At 24.7% G+C, this 21,974-nt stretch overlaps 1 protein-coding gene across 3 annotated transcripts in view; it reads left to right on the plus strand.

Annotated features, from left to right (window-relative positions):
- Positions 1–21,974, plus strand: part of LOC103568750 (protein GDAP2 homolog) — a 39,412-nt gene that overhangs the window by 4,086 nt on the left and 13,352 nt on the right. Inside the window, exons 1-10 of one of the 3 annotated variants that reach the window (XM_014439445.2) lie at positions 975–1,203; positions 1,720–1,911; positions 2,412–2,554; positions 5,839–5,971; positions 7,617–7,966; positions 8,058–8,226; positions 13,379–13,532; positions 16,729–16,868; positions 18,823–18,877; positions 19,191–19,334. In XM_014439445.2, the coding sequence (XP_014294931.1) occupies positions 1,724–1,911; positions 2,412–2,554; positions 5,839–5,971; positions 7,617–7,966; positions 8,058–8,226; positions 13,379–13,532; positions 16,729–16,868; positions 18,823–18,877; positions 19,191–19,334 (1,476 nt within the window). In that variant the 5' untranslated portion in view covers positions 975–1,203; positions 1,720–1,723. Of the gene's footprint in view, positions 1–974; positions 1,204–1,323; positions 1,582–1,719; positions 1,912–2,411; positions 2,555–5,838; positions 5,972–7,616; positions 7,967–8,057; positions 8,227–13,378; positions 13,533–16,728; positions 16,869–18,822; positions 18,878–19,190; positions 19,335–21,974 lie in introns of those variants that run through there. The other 2 variants (XM_014439447.2, XM_014439446.2) reach the window with 2 other exon arrangements.

A 21,974-nucleotide genomic window follows, 5' to 3' on the forward strand; every position in this document is an offset into this window, starting at 1 on the left:
ACTAAATTTGGATAGTAATCTTGAAACGCTTATGATTTATATGAAAAATTAACAAATAGATAAGCATATTTTACAAGTCATTTAGTATTTTCTCATATACTGGCTATGAAAAATCTCCTATATTGCATATTAATTGTTAGTTATATTTAGTAAATTTTACTATCCCTGTTTAGTAAATTTTATTATCCCGTTTAGTAAATTTTACGATATTAGAATGGAAAAAAATAAAATAAAATTTTTATGAGCTTTTAACTTTTTATTATTATCGCTATCATTTTGATTATTATTGTTATTTATGTCATCTGCATTGGTGTGGGTGTAGATTTTTGTTTTTTAAAAAAAACACTCGTTTCAACTAAGATTCGAACTCTGATCTCTCGCGCGTGAGTCCTTTTCTATGTCTGACGGACCGATATCATCTTTGGACAAAAGTTTCAGAACTAAAATATGATCGTGTTAGCACAAAATTCATTGCGTATAGTAATTTTTAATATTTTGTATAGTAACAAATCCTATATTGTATTAGAAAATTTACTTTCTTAAATTAGTATTTATTAATAATACTTATAGTAAAATTTACTATACAAATAGTAAAAAATACAATCGTTTTAGCAAAAAATACATTAGGCATAGTAATTTTGAATATCTTATTATGTAATTATTACTAACTAGTAAATTTTACTAAACGTTTAGTAATAATTACAATACAATGTATTTTTTCATATCTATTAGTAAATTCCACTATAGTATTATAATTTTGACTATACTTTTTTCTCCGTGTATAAATTTAAAATTGATTAATTATTTTGAGACCTAAAAAATATTTAAAGTTCAGTGCACTTGATTGGCGCCATAAAAATTGCGCGCGCATTTTATCGTGATGGATTAGTGGCTCCAAAGGTAAATGTTAAAAATAAGGAAGGGGAAGTTTAATTTAAGAGTGGGAGTAAACCAGTAGAGCAGAGAGCATGAAACTGCGTTAGCGCATTTGTGTGATACGTCGACGGCACGTCGACCTAGAGTAGACTGGTTGGTGATTATAGGAAAAAGAGAACATAGATATAATAGTTAGACAAAGATATATATACATATAAAAAGAAAGAGTAAAAGAGAGAAGAAATAAATTAAGAGGACAGTATATTTTATAAATCAGTGCCAAAGTGCGCAAGTGAAAAAGGACTATTGGAGTAAACAAAGATAATTGTAAGGCTCATGCTTTTGTGACGAGTGATTGGTGTGTCGAGTCGATTATATTCATTGTTCAATACTAGTTTTTTTTTTTTCTTTTTTTTTTTTCATTTCATTGTAGTGTCAAATTGCGCGCTACAATATTTACTTGACTTTGTTATTTAATCATCATAATCTTTATCTCTATTATTTTCTGTCTTATATCATAAACTTGTATTTTTTTTTTAATTGCATTTTTAATAATTAATTTTCGCGCGTATGATCATTTAATCAAAGAACAGCTGATGTAAAAATGGCGCGTGACAGTTAGTGTAAGGTTAGACGTGCGCGAAAATTTTTCATTCGATAAAATATAATACAAACATATATGTAACACTTTTTATATGATTTTAAGTAATTATCACTACGGTTGTTTGGTTTTTTTATTAATATTGGATTCTAATTTAAAAAAAAAAATGATTTTTTATTTTTTGTGATAACTGACAAGTAACAATTATTTATTTAATTAATTAGTATTAATGTAATTTAAAGCTTGATGAAGCTGATGGAACCCCTGGGTATTGCCCCCGAAACCGTAGAATTACGTACGTTAACACGATGGTCAGAGGTACCAGTCCAACATCGTTATACAGATTATTCAAATTCATTGGGAGAAGAAGCAAATCATTTTACGGATTCTCCTTTTTCCTGTCAAAATTCAATAAACCGCAAGATTGCATTATGGTAATTATGTCATTCATCTGATTTATCATCAAATAATTATATTTATTTATTTTCCTCAAGTTAACATGAGTTTGAATGTAACTGACAAAGGAATTTTGAATTTTTAAATAAATAAATCTAAGTAATAAAAATTATAAAATGCGTATTTAAATGAATGACAAATTAGTACGCGTATTTTTTTAAATTTCATTTTTTTAATTTATTTAAAATTTATAAATTGAGTCGTGTCTGCTACATTTACACTCATAGAGTTGAAGGCAATTAGCATTTTTTGAATTTTTTTATCAAATGTTACAAGAAAATAAAAATTTAAAATATGCACGTGTAGAAAATTTAAAAAATGGTTGAATTTTTTAAAATATTTTTTTTTTGTAATTTATCGTTTGAAAAAAATCCAAAAATTATTAGTCGGCTTACTCTTGTGCATCATATTTATTTATTATTTTTTATTAAGTATAATTTTACTTATTTGTAATTTATGTGTATTAATTTTTAAAAAGGACTGGTGATATATCAGTGTTACAAGTTGATGCGGTGGTAAATCCTACCAATGAAACTATGAATGACAATAGTCCTACGTGCCAAAAAATATTTTCACGAGCTGGCCCAGCGCTTAATATTGAAATTGATAATGACATTAAAGGTATTTATATTTATTTATTTAAGGTAAAAGCCGATATACCCGCTCAGTACCATTAGTCGCTCACTGTGACTGTTTAATGCGATTCTTTATAATTTTTATAAAAAAAAATTACAACTAAAAATATTATTATTGATAAATAATTATTTATGAATCTAAATATATTAAAATATCATGTATCAAATTATTTTATAACAGATTATAAATTTAAATTAAATGACTGTTTTCAAAATCGCGCTCAGCCGGGGATTTTTTACTTTAACATTCATTCGTTAGATTAAATTTAGGTTGCGTCAAATTTTTTAAGAATTGTTATAACTATATCTTATTAAATACATTTTTGAAATTCATGAAATTTTATATTATCAAAGAATAAAGTAGTATAATTTATAAATTATTTGTCCAAATCAATAAACTTATGATAGTTTAATTGATATTGTCTCTGAGCGACTATAGGGCCATGTGTTGATCGAGTAATGGTACATGACAACGTTTAGTGAGCGACTATGGGTACACTCAAGGACCTTATTTAAAAAAATAATAATAATTAATTATCAAGATTATTCTTGAAACTAAAATTTGATTCCAATACTCGAAACTTCAAAAAATAATTATAAAAAAAAATATGGTTTTTTATTTTATTTATTAATTTATATTGAGTGATTTAATCTCACTTCAATGAAAAGTGAGCGGGTATAGGCGCTTTTACCTTACACTGTTAAAAATTTATTACACTTTTAAGGATAATTTTTATAGAAATTTATTAATTTTATTTGAATATCGATTTGTTCACATAATTTAAAAAAAAGTATCTTTTATGAAAATATAATGCGACTTTTATGTAATTAATCAAGATATTTAGTTCGATTTTAATTCAAAAAATTTTAAAAATACAGCACTTACTTTTTTTTTTTCAATCCTCAATTAGTTTTTGATAGTTGTGGGATTATTAGTCTTGCTATGAAATTTGTCGTATTTAAAAATTAATTGTAAAGTAAGAAACTTAGTCCCCGGCCATTCATATATTTGTATATCTATTTGAGTGTTTAAAAAAAATAAAACAAAATTTTTTTTTATGGTATCCAAAAATTGAAAGAAAAATTTTGTATATGATAAACTAGATTTTTGATTGATTTTAAGAGCTTGACATTGAGATGAAAATAACTTGTGAACAATGTGGAATTTCGAAAAACTTTATTTGTAATAATTTGTAAGGAATGAAATTATCTACAAAAAGTTTCAATGACATTTTTCGATAAGACTGATAGTTTCGCCGGACAAGTAAAAAAATATCAAAATTTACTATAAATTTGACTTGAAGCTTAAATAACTTTTGGACAATGGAATTTACCAAAAAATGATAAGAGACTTTTTTTGTAGAGCATTCAATTTCCTACAAAAACATTTCTTGTGCATAAAAATCCGTTGATTAGTTTGTGAGCTAGAAAATTCTAAAAAAAAAAATTTTTTTTTTCCCGTGTTTTTTAAATGGAAAATGGAAAAATGGATTGAGGCAAACCTTGATATCATTGTTAAGAGCCCGGATTGCTACCAAAATTTTTACTTTCAATTTTTGGATACCATAAAAAAAAGAATTTTTTTTTTTTTTTTTTTTTTTTTGAAACACCCTAATATCTATACTCAGAAAAATGTAGTAAATATAGACATTGAAATTCATGGAGTGATCGAGTGCTAGCTCTTTTACCTGACATAGAAAAAAAAAATTTTTTTTAATTAAAATTATGATTTTTCAAATAACTGTCAGCTTTAAAATAAAAATTAAAAATCAATCGATTTAAAAAAGACAGCAAAAAAAACAATTACGGAAATAAAATAAAATAAAACACATCGTAATTTTAATTTTTGACATTTATGTGTTGAAAATTTAAATTTATGTGAAAATAAAGTATATAAATAAGTTAATTTACAATCATATTTTTATATTTTATTTTTATGATTTAATTGAACTTGTCAATTTCTAGTGATTTGCTTTAGACTTGAAGGAAAATTTTGAACAGTTTATTTATTAATTCATTTATTTATTATACTTCAATCGGCTTTACATACAAATACATACAAAATATAAGAAAAAAATTGTGTAATGATTAGAATAATAGATTGCACTTAATTATACAAAGCATAGACTTGGACTTTTTATGCATAGTTATTATTAGTGATTAGACTAATTATACACGGAAAAAATACTAATATCAAACCAGGATTATTATATATATTACAAAATGGCTATTATTTATATTCAAATTTGATACACATACAAGAGCGAAATTTGTAATTGTGTATATTAAAATTAATATGAAAACGAATCGATAAATTGCTATCTACAGTTATTACTATTCAAATAAAAATAGAAAAATTAAAAGAATGAGGAACCGAAAAATTAGTAAACGTACATATTAATATATAAAGATCTAGTATACGAATTTTTCATTTTATCATTTACCACTTATTCGATTTATGTATATTGTAAATTAATTTATAATGATGAATAAACGATATTTTAAGCTAATAATTGATCAGTGATATCGAATTTATAAAATAAAAGCTGGTAACTTTTTCAATTTTCGGCTGAAAAAGTCGATTATGCCATAAATTAATTAACTTTCACTAATAAGTCACATATTATACCTAAAAGTAATAATATTTAGTTACTTTTTGAAATAATTGATAGTAGTTTTTAGGAATCTTCAAAAATTAGTAAACTACTTTGCCATAAGCACATAATAGTACTAATTATTGATAACAGATTCCACTTTTTACTATTATTTATTAATTTTTAATATTCTGTTTTTTCCGTGTAAGTAAATGACAAGTGAATAAATTGACTTGAGAATGTTAATTATATAAAATAGATTGACTGTTTTATCAATCAGTAAAATTGAAAACACTTTTCGCATGTTTGTTTATGCTATTTTTACTTTTAATAGCTTTTATAATAATTAAATTGCACCGAGAATAATAATCTTGAACTTAATAGTCTGGGAAATGGATATTTAAAGAAAAGTACTAAAAATAATGGAGTAAAAGTATCGCGAGTAATCGAATCATTATTGGAAAATTAATTAACTCAACAGCTTTTTAGTTTTAAGGCTGTCATTAAATTGACTTTAAAAAAAATTGACAGTATAAAAACGTTAATTCATAAAACAACTATTTTTAGTTTAACTAAAAATATATTTACGTACAATATTTGTTTTTTAATTTGAATATTTAGTTATTAGTAAACTTTATTTTTATTTTTTTTAACGATACATTATTTATTTTTACAGAATGTAAAACGGGTGAAGTAAGAGTTAGTCAAGCTCATAATTTACCTGCGCGTTATATTATTCATACAGTTGGGCCAATTTATCATGTAAAATATCAAACTGCAGCTCAAAATACCCTTCATTGTTGTTATAGGTATGTTGGAAATATTTTTAAATAAAGACCATAGGACGACAAGCTAGTGAATCGGCAGAAGGATATCTGGGTCATCATTTGAAGGTATATTGGTATTAATAAGATATGTTCGTTCCGCAAGTTTTGGATCTTAATCTACTTTGATTTTTGAATAAATCGAAAAAAACAGAAAATCAGAAAAAACAATTTCAAAAACTGCTTGACGGATTTGAATAAAATTTGGTCACATCATAGAGCTATACAAAAGTTATACTCGAGAAAAATATAATAATTCAATCTTTTAGAAATCGTTTGAAACGATTTTTCCCGAAATTTTTTTTTTCTATGATAAAATTTTCGTATAATTTTTAAACAAATTTTTTTTTTATATCTTTTTCGATGTAGAATATCTTTTCAAATCTACGGCTCCTCATTTTATACCAGAAATTATGTCTCGGACAAAAAAATCTCAGCAAAAATATTTCCATGAGCAAGACAAGGATGCAATTAATATTTACATGGAGATTAGGGTGGCCCAAAAAAACCGACTATTTTTTTTTTTCGAGTCTCTTAGAAAATTTCTTGGCTTACAGTATTTGAAGAAGCCTCTCCAAAAATCAGCTCGATAAAAAATTTTCAAGAGGTCGCTCACGAATTTTTAAAATATTCAAATGATTGAAATTCGGATCTTTTACTTCGAAGTTTTTTCTTTTTCGTCGTAGCAATAGTTTATATTTGTAAAATCATGTCTATGCTGAAAATTTCAGCCCAACATTTGAATATTTAAATGGCGCTCAAGAATTTTGAATATTAACTGATAATATGTGACCAATACTTTGAATTAGTTTTTGTATTTTTTTATAACTCAATTATCGTCATTTCACTAAAATATAATTTTTGCAAAACCAAAAATATGCAGGACAGTCTTAAACAATAAAATTTGCTAAGTTTTGAATAAGCGAAAAAACCTAAAAATTGAATTAAAAAATAAAAAAGTATGTAAGTAACTTATTATTTCTATTTCTCGGGTTATATTTCCATTGATTGTGATGCAAATTGATGGCGAAAAAGTCGAGAAGCTTTATTATCAATATTCTCGGGTCGCTCGAAAACGTTCAAAAGACAGCACTCGGAAACATTCAAAATTTTTGAGCGAGGTTTAAATATTTAAATTTTGGGCTTATTTTTTCAACGTGGTGATGATTTCACAAATATAAACTATTGCTACCACGAGAAATAAAAAAATTAGAAACAAAAATTCAAATTTCGATCATTTTTGATATTTTTAAAATTCGTGAGTGATCTCGTGAAAATTTCTTATCGTCGATTTTTGGAGAGGCTTCTTAAAACATTGTAAACCTATTTTGACCGAGATGTTTTTGACTGAGATGTAAAGAGAGGTCACCCAAATCCACAAATTGATCGAAAGTACGTCATTTAGAAAATAATAAAAAACCAATTTTTTATATAAAAAACCGATTTATTCAAAAACCAAAATAGATGAAGACCTGAAACTTGCCGAATGAACGTATCAGTACCAACATACTCTTAAATGATGACCCAGATATTTTTTTGGGCCAATTTATTATGCTGACCATCTTGTGACCTTTATAATAAAAAAATGAAATTAATTGTAATATTAAAAAATAATTTTTTTTTTTATTAGAAATGTTTTGCAAAAAGCTAGAGAAATGGGACTGCGTACAATTGCATTACCTGTGATTAATTCAGTTCGTCGTAACTATCCACCCGATGCCGGAGCACATGTTGCACTTCGTACAATACGTCGTTTTTTAGAACAATATAATGATTCAATTGTCTGCATTGTTCTTGTTCTTGAGCCTTGTGATCTGGGTATTTACCAAATTCTTCTGCCACTTTATTTCCCGCGTAATTATGAAGAACAAGATAATGCTTGTTGGCAATTACCAAGTGATATTGGAGGTCCCGATGGTGAACCATTATTGCCTGATCGACAAATTCGTATAATAGATAATCCTCAACATACACTCCACAGTAATATTTTAAATAAAAATATATTTATTATTTAAATTTAAATATTATTCAAATTTTTTAAATTTATTTGTATCTTTTTTATTGATTTAAGGTGATGAAACTATTGAATTGTCGAGTCAGCTGGATACATCATTGAGTCTTGGTGAGCATGCATTTACCCAGATGCACGGAGATTTAGATAGACAAAGGCTTCTTGGAGAACGACCACTTACTGATCCTATTGCTGATATTATGATCAAGCAGATGCAGCAAAAAGAAAGGTGAGAAAAATTATTTGTCTATTCAGCTGAAAATTTTCTTTACAATATTTTAAAATGTTGATATTTTTAATTTATACGGATTTAATAATATCTGAAGTTTTAAATGTATGATGCAAGTTAATTGACGTCTAATAATTTTTGGATTTTTTGAAAAAAGATAAATGATAAAAAAAAATATATTTCAAAAAATTGCACCTCTAGTTTTTTTAATTTTCTATGTGTGCATATTTTTTTTTATTTTCATATTAAATTTAAAAAAAAATTAAAGATTGTTAACTGTCAGTTAACTTTAAGATCATTAAAATATGTAACTAAAAATATAAAAAAGTTTCGTTATTAATTTTAAATGAAAAATATACATTATTATAAGGTAAAAGCCCCTATACCCGCTCAGTACTATTAGTCGCTCACTTTAACTGTTTAACGCGTTTTTTTATAATTTAAAAAAAAAAAATTACAACTAAAAATATTATTGATAAATAATTGTTTATGAATCTAAATATATTAAAATATCATGTATCAAATTATTTTATAATAGATTATAAATTTAAATTAAATGGCTGTTTTCAAAATCGCGCTCAGCCAGGCATTGACACTCATTAGTATAATAAATGTGGCAACGCTGCAAACATTTATATTGAATAGTCTATAGATTAAACGTATAGGTAGCAATCTTTATATATCGTGTGATTCTAATATACATGTAGTTTGTTATTATTGACAATCATAAATTTTGGATAGAATCAATTTTTGTGCATATTTTCATAATTTTTTTTTAAACTTACAAGAAAATCGCAATTAAAAAGAAAAAAATTGTTCGATGTGTGCTGCTTTCAATATCATAATTTTTAAAAATTCTAAAACTATTAGAAAAGCTCGGCTGACCAATTTCAAAACACAGTAACTGACAAAAATAAAATTTTTGAAATATGTATAGAATCATGTTCACAAAACTCCATTGGAACTGATTATACTAAAAAATCGATTTTAAAAAATTTGTCACTTACTGTGTTTTGGAATTGGACAGCCGAGCTATCATTAATATGAGTTAATATAAAAAAATTATTTCGAAAAATTTTCCAAAAATTTTTTGACCTCCAATACTTTCATGCTCAAAAATTAACCCAACTAAGCGACATTTGAATTTCCGCGGGTTAAGTTTGACGGCTGCAACGTTGCCGAGTTGTGATTGCTGTACCCCACCACACGTCAAGTATTTTAAAATTATTTATATTTTAAAAAACAATATTTTTTAATCAAATCAGTCAAGAAATTCTGTTTTTTTCAAAAAATTTCTAATTTTTTCATTCAACAGTGGATAAGTTTTTAAAAAAAATGGTAAGAACCGTTTCCAAGATATTCAGGAAAATACATGTTTTTTTTATACTTGGTAGATCTCCAGCATGTTAATTATGCACTTTTTGATTGTTAATATCTCGTCTTACAATCGGTGAAAAAATTTCGTTTTTTTTTTCATTAAATATTAAACATTTTTGTTAATCTCATAGTTTAATTTCATCGCATTTAGGCTCTGTCAAATTTTTTAAAAATCGTTATAACTATATCTTATTAAATACATTTTTAAAATTCATGAAATTTTATAATATCAAAAAAAAAATAGTATAATTTATAAATTATTTGTCCAAATCAATAAACTTATGATAGTTTAATTTATATTGTCTTTGAGCAACTATAAGGCCATGTGTTGGTCGAGTAATGGTACATTACAACTTTTAGTGAGCGACTATGGGTACACTCAAGAACCTTATTTAAAAAATTAACAATAATTAATCATCAAGATTATTCTTGAAACTTAAATTTTATTCTAACACTCAAAACTTCAAAAATAATTATAAAAAAAAATATGGTTTTTAATTTTATTCATTAATTAATATTGACTTATTTAATCTCACTCCAATAAAAAGTTAGCGGGTATAGAGGCTTTACTTTATTAATTTTGCAAATAATTTTCACTTGAGATATTTTATAAAAATTGTTAATAAAAGTATCTATAAAAATTTCTATATAAGTTTTAAAAACAATATCGATAATACAGTTTTCACAAATTGGCAAGCAATAATTTAATGATGCTTCGTGAGTGCTGCATAAAATTAAATTATTATTTAAAAATTATGTTACAAAGTACAAATAATTATTCGAACATAGTCATAAAAAATATTATAAACAAGTCAATAATTATTACGTTAATAATAATTTACATTAATAATAATACATTAATTATCTAATATTTCAATTTTTATCTTTAACTAATTGACATCTTAATTTTTTTTTTTAAAATCAAAATTATTTTTAAGGTTCCGAATGTTTAAAGAAAACGAGTGGGAATGTAGCAGAGACAAATTTAAAATTATAAATAAATAGGGTCAATAATTAATAATCTAATATTTACAAAAAATTTACTTATTAATTTCAAAATTTTTTAAATGCCCATTTGTGAAAAATTTATTTTATTAATTATTTACTCGATTTAATAATAATTTTAAATTTGTCTGTTATATTCACACTCATTAAAAAAAATATAAATATTTAATTATTTAAATTTGAAAAACTAAAAACTATAATTATGCCCTTGAAAAATAATTCTGATACTATTTGGACAAATCATAAAATTTTTTAGAGGACGCTAGTATTTGTACTGTTGTATTTTTATTATTGAACAAAATAACAACTTGTGATTTATATTACATTTGAAAAATAACTTTAAAAGCATTTATATTTGCTTGAAAAGTTTTAGAGCTTTTAGGTTTATTTATAGTGTTGAATTTAATTGAAACAAGTAGAGCACAAGGTATTGAGTACATTCCTGCCAGATGTAATGACGTCAGATATTTAATATACCTATCATATATAAATTTTATGAATAACTATTTCAATTTAATACTTAATTACATGTTACTGGAAACTTAAACTAGTCATTTTTTTTTTTTTTTGATTGCGCCAAAAAAATTTTTTAAATTAATAACTAATTAAAAATACCGTAACTGATAATTAAAATTACAACATATCAGACAATAAATTTATATTTATATAAAAAAAATGTCTAATTATAAATTAACGGATCTAAATAATTATAATATTTGAATTCCAATAAATATTAAAATTATATCAGAAAAAAAAGTTGATTCAATGACGTAAATAACGTCGACGGGAGAACGTCTAGTCGATTGGTCTGATGAACGCAAGCGCTTTGAAGACTTACGATATGAGATACTTTTTCTTTACTTGCCGAAACGACGACGACATTATTATATCTCGTTTATTCAATATAAGTTAAACTGTTGAAGCAACAGCTCGCGATATTTTTTTTTCCATAATATACTTATCACGTTGTACGCGGTAGTTATTTACATTTGACTTTACACTTGTGTAGCAATTAAATATTCGCACTACGTCTTCATTTATAAATCTCTCCAGAGTCATCATCTCCCGTCGCAATCACCCTATTTTTTATACTTTTATTTATTATATTTTTAAATGATATATTTTACAATTTAATATAAATCAATATTGGTATTTAAATATATATTTAAATTTTTTTATGTGATATTTTAACCGAGTGATATTGTGTCATATTTTATAAATTTTATTGATTATCGGAAACTGAACTATTTTTAATAAAAAAACGTTGACTTTAATAACTTATTTAAATAAATATAAAGTTTTATTAAAATAATGGTGATGATTGACATGACAGATGTAAGATTAGATGAAGATGATGATGAAGATCGGTGGGTACATTAATATTATATATATTTATAATTATAAATCTATAATATATTCATATCGTATGCAATATTTCGGATTTATGAAGAGTTTATTAATCTTGTTTACATATAATATGATAATGAATGCTAATTTACGTATGTCTGTAGAATGCAGCTAAAGAAAAGAAGAAAGATGTTACGTTAATGTCTCGAGCCGTGTACTTGACCCGAAAAATCCGAGTATCGGCCTCTGTCTAATCCCCTACCCTTTAACATTTTCGTTCGTTCAATAATAAACTGAGTCATTCGTATTCTCTAATACTTATTATTATTTTTATTATATTTTTTAATTTAATTTAACTTATTAATTTAAAATAAAAATAATAATTCGTATCGATTATTTTTTATTACAAGTAAATATTTATAAATTTACTTAAGGGGACCCGGTGGTCTAGAGGCTGAAAATTTCATGATTTTAAAATAATTTTTTTTTATATTTTAATAAAAATCAAACCTTTTGAAATTTTGAGGGATTATTTTATTGTTATTAAAATATACAAAAATCCTTCTAGCTATGAAAAAAAATTATTTTTAATATTTAAAAGATGGCGTCGAAGTCAGCTCCTTTAAAAAAATGGACCCGGGCAGCGTAGAACAATTCAGCTCTTCTATGGGTCTGAATCAAAAAAATTTAATAGATTTTTAATCAGTATAAATATACCTATCGCTGGAATTAGAATAAAAAAAAAATTTTTTTTTGAATAAGTGGCATTTTGTTGAAATTTGTAGTCCAAAAATTGCATTTTTTTTTCTTAACATTTTGCATGTTAAAAAATAGAAATATTCAACGCAAAAATTTCATTCTAGTTTCAGCGATAGCTGTTGGTGTTTTAAATAACATATTTAAATTTGAAAGCAATCGACCGGATAGTTTTTTTTTTCAACTACGCCAGGCAGAAACAAGTAGTTTCGAGATAAACGCGTTTAAAGTTTTAGTCAAAGAAATTCTGAAGAAAACTAGATTTGAACATATACCTACGATTAATCACCTATTTCAGTACCATATTTTTTCTTGTGCATTTCTTCGTTTTTTTTTGTTTTTCATTATATGTTGACTTGTTTATCATTATTATAACTTAGTTACAGAATTCAAAGCAGATGTTTTCCGCCGAACAATAGAATAAAAATTACTCACTCGGCCGGCCTGCTAAATAGCTTTTAGACCATGAAATACTGAGCATATCATCACCATATCAGTATATTTTTGAAATACTATACTTTCGAAATATGAAAAAAAAAAAAAAAAAAAAAAAAAAAAAATTTCAAAATTTTTAGACCACCGGGTCCCCTTAATAATATATTTTACTGTTTTATCGTAATTAATTTAAATTATAATTAATGAATAAATTTATGAATTGTTATTTCAGGTATGAAAGATTGCTGAGACGAGCAAAAACGGAAGATCTAACGGAAGTCTCAGGGATTGGGTGCCTTTATCAGAGTGGTGTTGATCGACAAGGAAGGCCAGTTGTCATTTTTGTTGGTAAATGGTTTCCAGCAACAAAAATAAATTTAGATAAGGTAAGAAATTATTTATTATTGTTTATATTCACACGAAAAAATCGGGAGTGAATTCTAAGTGATTACGTATTTTATTTAAATCCAAATTTACTCGTTACGGAGTTTTTACAAAAAATCACTCCTCATACTGAGCAAATAGGGAGTTTGTCTTCAGTGAAGTGATTTCGGAGTAGTTTGGATTTTATTTAAATTCGTATTCACTCCAATTCGGAGTTTTGTTAGTAAAATAAATAATACTAGTTAGCTGACGTCTAATAAGTTTTTAATTTTTTTAAAAACGATAAATTCAAAAAAAAATAATTTAAAAAATTGCACTTATAGTTTTTTAAATTTCCTACATGTGCATATTTTTTTTTTTTTTAAGTCGTCTATTAACTTCTGGATCATTAAAATAAATTTCTATTCGGAGTAAATTTTCCTCCGAGGAGACTAAATAAATAAGCAGTCATCTGCTTTGTATTCATTCCGCATTTACTCTGAATTTAATCCGCAAATTTTTTACAATGTCGGAAATAATAATTAATTTTTTTTATTATTTATTAATTTCTTAATGCATCCGGACATGTATGACCATGTATTAATAATTAATATAAACAAAAATATGTTCTAGTAAAAGATAATATGACGTCAGAAATTTATTACGTCATAGACAATCGATATTTTATTTCGATGATGTAAAAATAAAGATAAATGAACAGTTAGAGTAATCTATTGACCTTTTTGGTATATTTATTTAACAAACAATAAATATGATCGACAAGTTAAATATATATGGACAAAAGTATATGTCGTTTTTTTTCTGCAGTAATAATAAAGTATATATATATATATATATATATATATATATATATATATATATATATATATATATATATATATATCTATTCGCGATAAAATATCATAATTCAATACAATGAAAGTACTTTTTCTCAGAATCTCTTATTTATGAATTTACTGCGACGTATAAATTTTACTAGATACATTTGTTTTTATCATTCTTTATTTCTTCTTTTAGTTAATCTGTATGACGCATAAACAATCAAATAGATAATTATTCTGAATAATTAAATGGAATTTTTTATGGGTCATGTTTGTTAAAAAAAAACAGACTCAATTAAAAATACATTGGTATTAATATACATATTTTAATAAAAAATTGTCAACAATAAAGTTGTGATTAAAAAATCTTATTTTATTGCATAAAAATTAGAAGCCTTCCGATTTATTTTTTACTTACTTGCAATTGAACGTTTATTGATTTTTTTGTAGAATTTAATCTGAGTTTTTAATTTAAATCAATGCAAGTAAATAAAAAAATAAGTTAAGTACAAGCAATTTTTTTTTTACATGTGTGAATGTAGCAGACATTAAAAAAGTTAAAATTACTAATGAATAGAGTAAATAATTGATAGAATAAAATTTAATAAATTAATAAGTGCATTTTTTATAACATAGATATTATTTTTTCAATTATTTACTCTATATATATATATATATATATATATATATATATATATGCATTAGAGTGTTTCAAAAAATCGAGTTTTTTTTTCTCGAAGAACATTGAAAAATCGATAGAGTGTCTCTAGACAAAGACCCTGTTAAAATATGACACCTTAATATTAATATTAAAAGGTGGCGATTCACGATTTTCTATTTTCCATTTAAATAACATAGAAAAAGAAAAGCTTTAAGTTTGGAATTTTCTACCTCGGCGATGGCTGATTGAACATATAAGTTCAGGACATATTTTTATCAAGAATTAAACGCTCTACAAAAAAAGTCTTTTATCATTATTTTGATAAATCCATCCGTTCAAAAGTTATCCGAGCTCGAGGTCAAGTTAGAGTAAATTTCAAGATCATTTTATTTTTCCGGCAAAACTATTGGACTTATCAAAAAATGTCATGAATTCTTTTTTGTAGACAATTTTATTTTCTACAAATTAGTATTGATTAATTTTTTTGAAATTCTGCATTGTTTTCTAGTTATTTCCATTTTAATGCCAAGCCCCTAAAAAAATAGTGTTCTGATCGATTTTAAGAACTTGGCATTAAAATGGAAATAACTAGAAAACAATTGATGGAGGCTTCGGACTCATCTGAAAACTCCCAATATCATCATCGTTAAAAATTCATTTAAAATCGATTTTTGAACTCTTCATCAGTAGAAAACTCAGTGAAGTAGTTAATAATACTAGTTAACCATTCTCGTATCTGATCTCTGTTAACTTAACCCGGGTAACAGTTTAATTTTTAGAAATTCTTTCTGATACATTTGGATGACATTTTAACAAATTTTCAAGCCAAAACCTTCCTGGTTTATCATCAGGTAATGGGGTTTTCCTATTATCATTGTCACACAGTATTTTTAAGTTTTCAATCAATTTATTTTTGCTACTGGGAAATCTTGATTACAATAGTAAAAAATTCATTAAACTAGTTCATTTTCTTCTTCATAACTATAAGTACGGTTAATGGTCCAGGTAGTTTGTCACTGTATTTGTGAATTTTTCTTGCTCTTATCATTGATTTTGGTATATTATATTTCCTAGAAACTTCAGCAACTTTCATGTCCCCTATAACTTCAGCTGAAGCTAATTTTACGTCAGCTTAATTATAATTATATCTTGTTTTTTTTTTTTATCACTTTAGATTAATTTTTTTATTAACCTTCTGTTTATTATTAACTTTAGGCATTGTTGATTTTTATCAAAAAATAACTTACAGACAACTTGATACACGCACTATTTTTATAGGTTAAAATAAAAAAATTACTATCGCAGTAATGGGTACAAACGTATACAATTAGAGGCGTTTCTATTACCGCGGATTATTGAGAAAACCGCAGAAATACATACATGCCCAGTTTATTGGTACCAATTACTGCTTCCGTAAATAAATAATATTAATTATTTTCATAATTTCATATTTATGTTTTATGACCAATTGTTTAGAATCATAACAAGTATATCACTTTTATTCTTGTCTACATAATTTAATATTTAAATTACGTGTATCAGTCATCTGTACAATTTATGCATAAATATATTATCAGAATTGGAAGTAATTTTTTAAACGATGATGTTTTTAGCTTTAAAGCAAATTCTTTTCGCGGTACAATTTTTTCATACTAATGCTGTATTAAAATATTTTGTTCATCAGTCTATATATGTGTGATACTTTTTTTGTTTTAGGCCTTACTATATTTGATACAGCTTTTAGATCCCATTGTCAAAGGTGACTACGTCATAGCCTACTTTCATACTCTTACAACCAATAACAATTACCCCAGTTTTCGTTGGTTACGTGAAGTATACGATGTGCTTCCTTACAAGTAAGTTTTATTTGAATAATATATTTTTAATCAGTATAATATTATCTAATTATAATCGTATTCATCATTAGTATTTATTAATTAATTAATTTCAAGTTCGAATCACATTTACCACGCTAATTATTAATTTATTATTTATATTTCAATATTTTTATAATTACACACGGAGAAAAAAGTACAGTAAAAATTACTAACAGATATAAAAAAATATATTCTGTATTGTAATTATTACTAAACGTTTAGTAAAATTTACTAGTTAGTAATAATTACATAATAAGATATTCAAAATTATTATGCGTAATGTATTTTTTGCTAAGACGATTATATTTTTTACTATTTGTATAGTAAATTTTACTATGAGTACTATTAATAAATACTAATTTAAGACAATAAATTTTCTAATGCAATATAGGATTTGTTACTATACAACATATTAAAAATTACTATACGCAATGTATTTTTTGCTAAGACGATTATATTTTTTTACTATCTGTATAGTAAATTCTACTATACATAAATAAAATTAAAAGTTGGTGGGGATAGTATATACAAATATGTATTACAAGTTCTGAAACTTTTGTTCAAAGGAGACATTGGGCCGTCAAACATAGAAAAGGACACGCGCGCGGGGGATCAGGGTTCGAATCTCGGATGAAACAAGTGACTTTTTAAAAAACAAAAAACGATACCGACACAAATACAGATGACATAAATAACAATAATAATCAAAGTGATAGCAATAATAATAAAAAGTTAAAAACTAATAAAAATTTAATTTAATTTTTTTCCATTCTAATATAGTAATATTTACTAAACGGGATAGTAAAATTATCTAAACAGGGATAGTAAAATTTACTAAATATAACTAAAAATTAATATGCAATATAGGAGATTTTCCATAACCACACGGAAAAAACAGAATATTAAAAATTAATAAATAATAGTAAAAAGTGGAATCTGTTATCCAAAATCAGTACTATTATGTGTCTAATGCAAAGTAGTTTACTAATTTTTGTAGATTCCTAAAAACCACTATCAATTATTTCAGAAAGTAACTAGATATTATTACTTTTAGGTATATATCGCTATCTTAGATACTGATTTTTCCGGCCGAAAATTGCAAAAGTTACAAACTTTTATTTTATAAATTCGATATCACTGATCAATTATTAGCTTAAAATATCATTTATTCATCATTATAAATTAATTTACAATATACATATGTCGGATAAGTGGTAAATAATAAAATGAAAAATTCGTATACTAGATCTTTATATATTAATATGTACGTTTACTCATTTTTCGGTTCCTCATTCTTTTAATTTTTGTATGTTTATTTGAATAGTAATAACTGTAGATACCAATTTATCGATTCGTTTTTATATTAATTTTAATATACACAATTACAAATTTTGCTCTTTAGTGTATCAAATTTGAATTTAAATAATAGCCATTTTGTAATATATATAATGATCCTGGTTTAATATTAAAATATCGAATATACTAATTTTGAGTCGAAAATAAATTACAAACTAATAAAATTTTGAACATTATTTTTTTCTGTGCAGTATATGAGAAATTACTAAACGACTTGTAAAATATGCTTATCTGTTTATTGATTTTTTATATAAATCATAAGCGTTTCCAAATTACTATCCAAATTTAGTAATTATTCTCATATTTTTTAGAAAAATTTACAATACTTTTTTCTCCTCGCACACAAAAATAAAATTAAATAAATAATTTTAATCACTGATATAAATATCAGTTAATTTTACATTACTCATTAACCACAACTAAAATTATTATTTACGTCATGATTTTTTATACAAAAATTTATTTTTTATTTCAGTAAATCAACTTCGTATCAATTTAATTTAAAATCTATATTTAATAAAATTAAAAATTGCTTACTGTAATATCAATAATTATATATTTTATTTTTTAATTTCAGATATAAAAAAAATCTAAAACATTTCTACATCATCCATCCTACTTTTTGGACCAAGGTTTGTATTTTATCTATTTTAAAATAGATGTTAAAAAAAAAATCTATTTTTTGCTTTGAATAAAAAAAATAAACGGAAATAAATATACAAAGCGGTAAGATTTCTCATGATTGATAAAGTTGTTATTGCATTATCTATTCGACCTTACACGCGTATAATGTTTTGTGTTCTAAGTGATTTCCGTCACTTTTTTTACATGAACTTATTTATATCAAGTCTGTCGACAAGATAAATTGCTATCAGATAAATTATACAACAGTTATTTATTATCAATTATTAGAGTAATGATTATGAATTAATTTATATTTACTAGATGATGACCTGGTGGTTTACAACATTCATGGCACCAGCAATTAAACAAAAAGTTCACAATTTACCTGGTGTTGAATATTTATACGAAGTAATGTCTCCAGATCAATTGGAAATTCCGGCTTACATTACGGAATACGATATGACGGTAAATATATACATATAGATATTTATTATACATATATATATATATATATATATATATATATATATATATATATATATATCATAAAATAACAGATAAATAAATAAATATTCATTTTATATGAATGATATTAGATACTAGATTGCATACGCACTATGTAAATACAGGAAACTCAAGTTCAAAATAGATATTTATTGCACTATAAGTTATGAATTAATTGATAACGATATAATTAATCTTAATTATAAATTAATCACAAACAATAAAAAAAAATAGAAATTACTGAAGTGCGTCGAGATAATGAATAAATTAAAATAAATTAATTTTAATCATTCGACAATTATATTCAATATTAATATGATTGTTGAGTACGTATATTATAATTACATATCATTATATATGTTAAAAAAAAATTTTTTTCATGGTCTTTCGAATGACGAATGTTTTTATAAAATTATTAATTTACAATTTTTGAAACAAAAAATAATTTTTTTATCAAATTATTGCGGATTTTCAAATTTATTTTTAAAAATAAAATCTCGTGATAAAAATTTCATGAAATATATGACACGCATTATATATACGGAAAAAAATTAATTAAAAAATAAGTATTATAATGATGAAGTGATCAGTAAATACTGTCATTCTAAATAATAATTTTTTAATTTATAATTAAAACGGCAGACAATTAATATTTGAACTTTAAATATCGCAACTTAAACGTTAAAAATTTATGACGCGTATTAAAAAATTAATATTTTTTATAATAATTAAAGGCACATTTGATCCATATCGATAAAAAATTTTTATTTATTGATGATATTTTGCTGGGTTCATGCACGAACATCTTCAGGGCAAATCTAAAAAGTTTATTTCCCGTGTAAAAAAAAATTCGTTCCTAAAAGATTCCAGAAAAGTTCTGCATGTAGAACTTCTAAACATGAGACAGATTAAAACTTCGAATAGAACTTTTTTGGACCGTTAGTAATTTTTATGGAAAAAAAAAATTTTTATGACCAAATTTAGAGTCAAAAAAGACGTTCTTGAAAGTTTTTTAGAATATTTTATAGACATTCCAAAAAAGTTCTAGAATCACCACTTTTGACCTTTTTCTGTAGCTAAAAAAGACGTTCCAAAAACATTCCAAAATCACTACTTTTGAATTTTTTATAGAACTAAAAAAACTCCAAAAAAGTTCCAAGAACGTCCTTTTTTGACTTTAAATTTGCTTGTAAAAACTTTTTTTTTTAACATTAAAATTACTAACGTTCGAAAAAGTTCTATTCGAAGTTCTAATCTGTTCCATGATTCGAAGTTCCACATGTGGAACTTTTTTGAAATCTTTTTGGAACGGATTATTTTTTCACAGGTTATTATTTTACAATTTTTATATGTTAGGTTTTATACATTAATGTATATAATAAACTTTGTAGATTTGGTCTGAAGATGCTGGTGCATGAAATCAGCGAAATATCTCCAATAAATAAAATTTTTTGATCGATATGGATCAGATGTGCCTTTGATTATTCTCAAATTATAAGTACCGTTCAAAACAAATATGAATGTTTTAACGAACATGTATATTTTGAAACTACTAACAAATAAAAAATAAAATTTATTCTTTGGAATCTTGAAATTTCGTGCATTGACACTCAGGTTCTAGATTGCAATTTCAAACACTAATTTTTAAGGGGACCCGGTGGTCTGGAGGCTGAAAATTTCATGATTTAAAAAAAAATTTTTTTTATATCTTAATAAAAATCAAAGCTTTTATAATTATGAGGAATTACTTTATTGTTATTAGAACATACAAAAATCCTTCTAGCTAAGAAAAAAAATTATTTTTAATATTTAAAAGATGGCGTTGAAGCCAGCTCCTTTAAAAAAATGGACCCGGGCAGCGTAGAACAATTCAGCTCTTCTATGGGTCTGAATCAAAAAAATTTAATAGATTTTTAATCAGTATAAATATACCTATCGCTGGAATTAGAATAAAAAAAAATTTTTTTTTGAATAAGTGGCATTTTGTTGAAATTTGTAGTCCAAAAATTGCATTTTTTTTTCTTAACATTTTGCATGTTAAAAAATAGAAATATTCAACGCAAAAATTTCATTCTAGTTCCAGCGATAGCTGTTGGTGTTTTAAATAACATATTTAAATTTGAAAGCAATCGACCGGATAGTTTTTTTTTTCAACTACGCCAGGCAGAAACAAGTAGTTTCGAGATAAACGCGTTTAAAGTTTTAGTCAAAGAAATTCTGAAGAAAACTAGATTTGAACATATACCTACGATTAATCACCTATTTCAGCACCATATTTTTTCTTGTGCATTTCTTCGGTTTTTTTTGTTTTTCATTATATGTTGACTTGTTTATCGTTATTATAACTTAGTTACAGAATTCAAAGCAGATGTTTTCCGCCGAACAATAGAATAAAAATTACTCACTCGGTCAGCCTGTTTAATAGCTTTAGAACATGAAATACTGAGCATATCATCACCATATCAGTATATTTTTGAAATACTATACTTTCGAAATATGAAAAAAAAAAAAAAATTTTTTTTTCGAAATTTTTAGACCACCAGGTCCCCTTAAAGTTTTTTTTTTCCGTGTGTAATAAATTATAGTTGCTTTCAATTTTAA

Source organism: Microplitis demolitor, chromosome 8, assembly GCF_026212275.2.
Source record: "Microplitis demolitor isolate Queensland-Clemson2020A chromosome 8, iyMicDemo2.1a, whole genome shotgun sequence".
NCBI lineage: Eukaryota > Metazoa > Arthropoda > Insecta > Hymenoptera > Braconidae > Microplitis > Microplitis demolitor.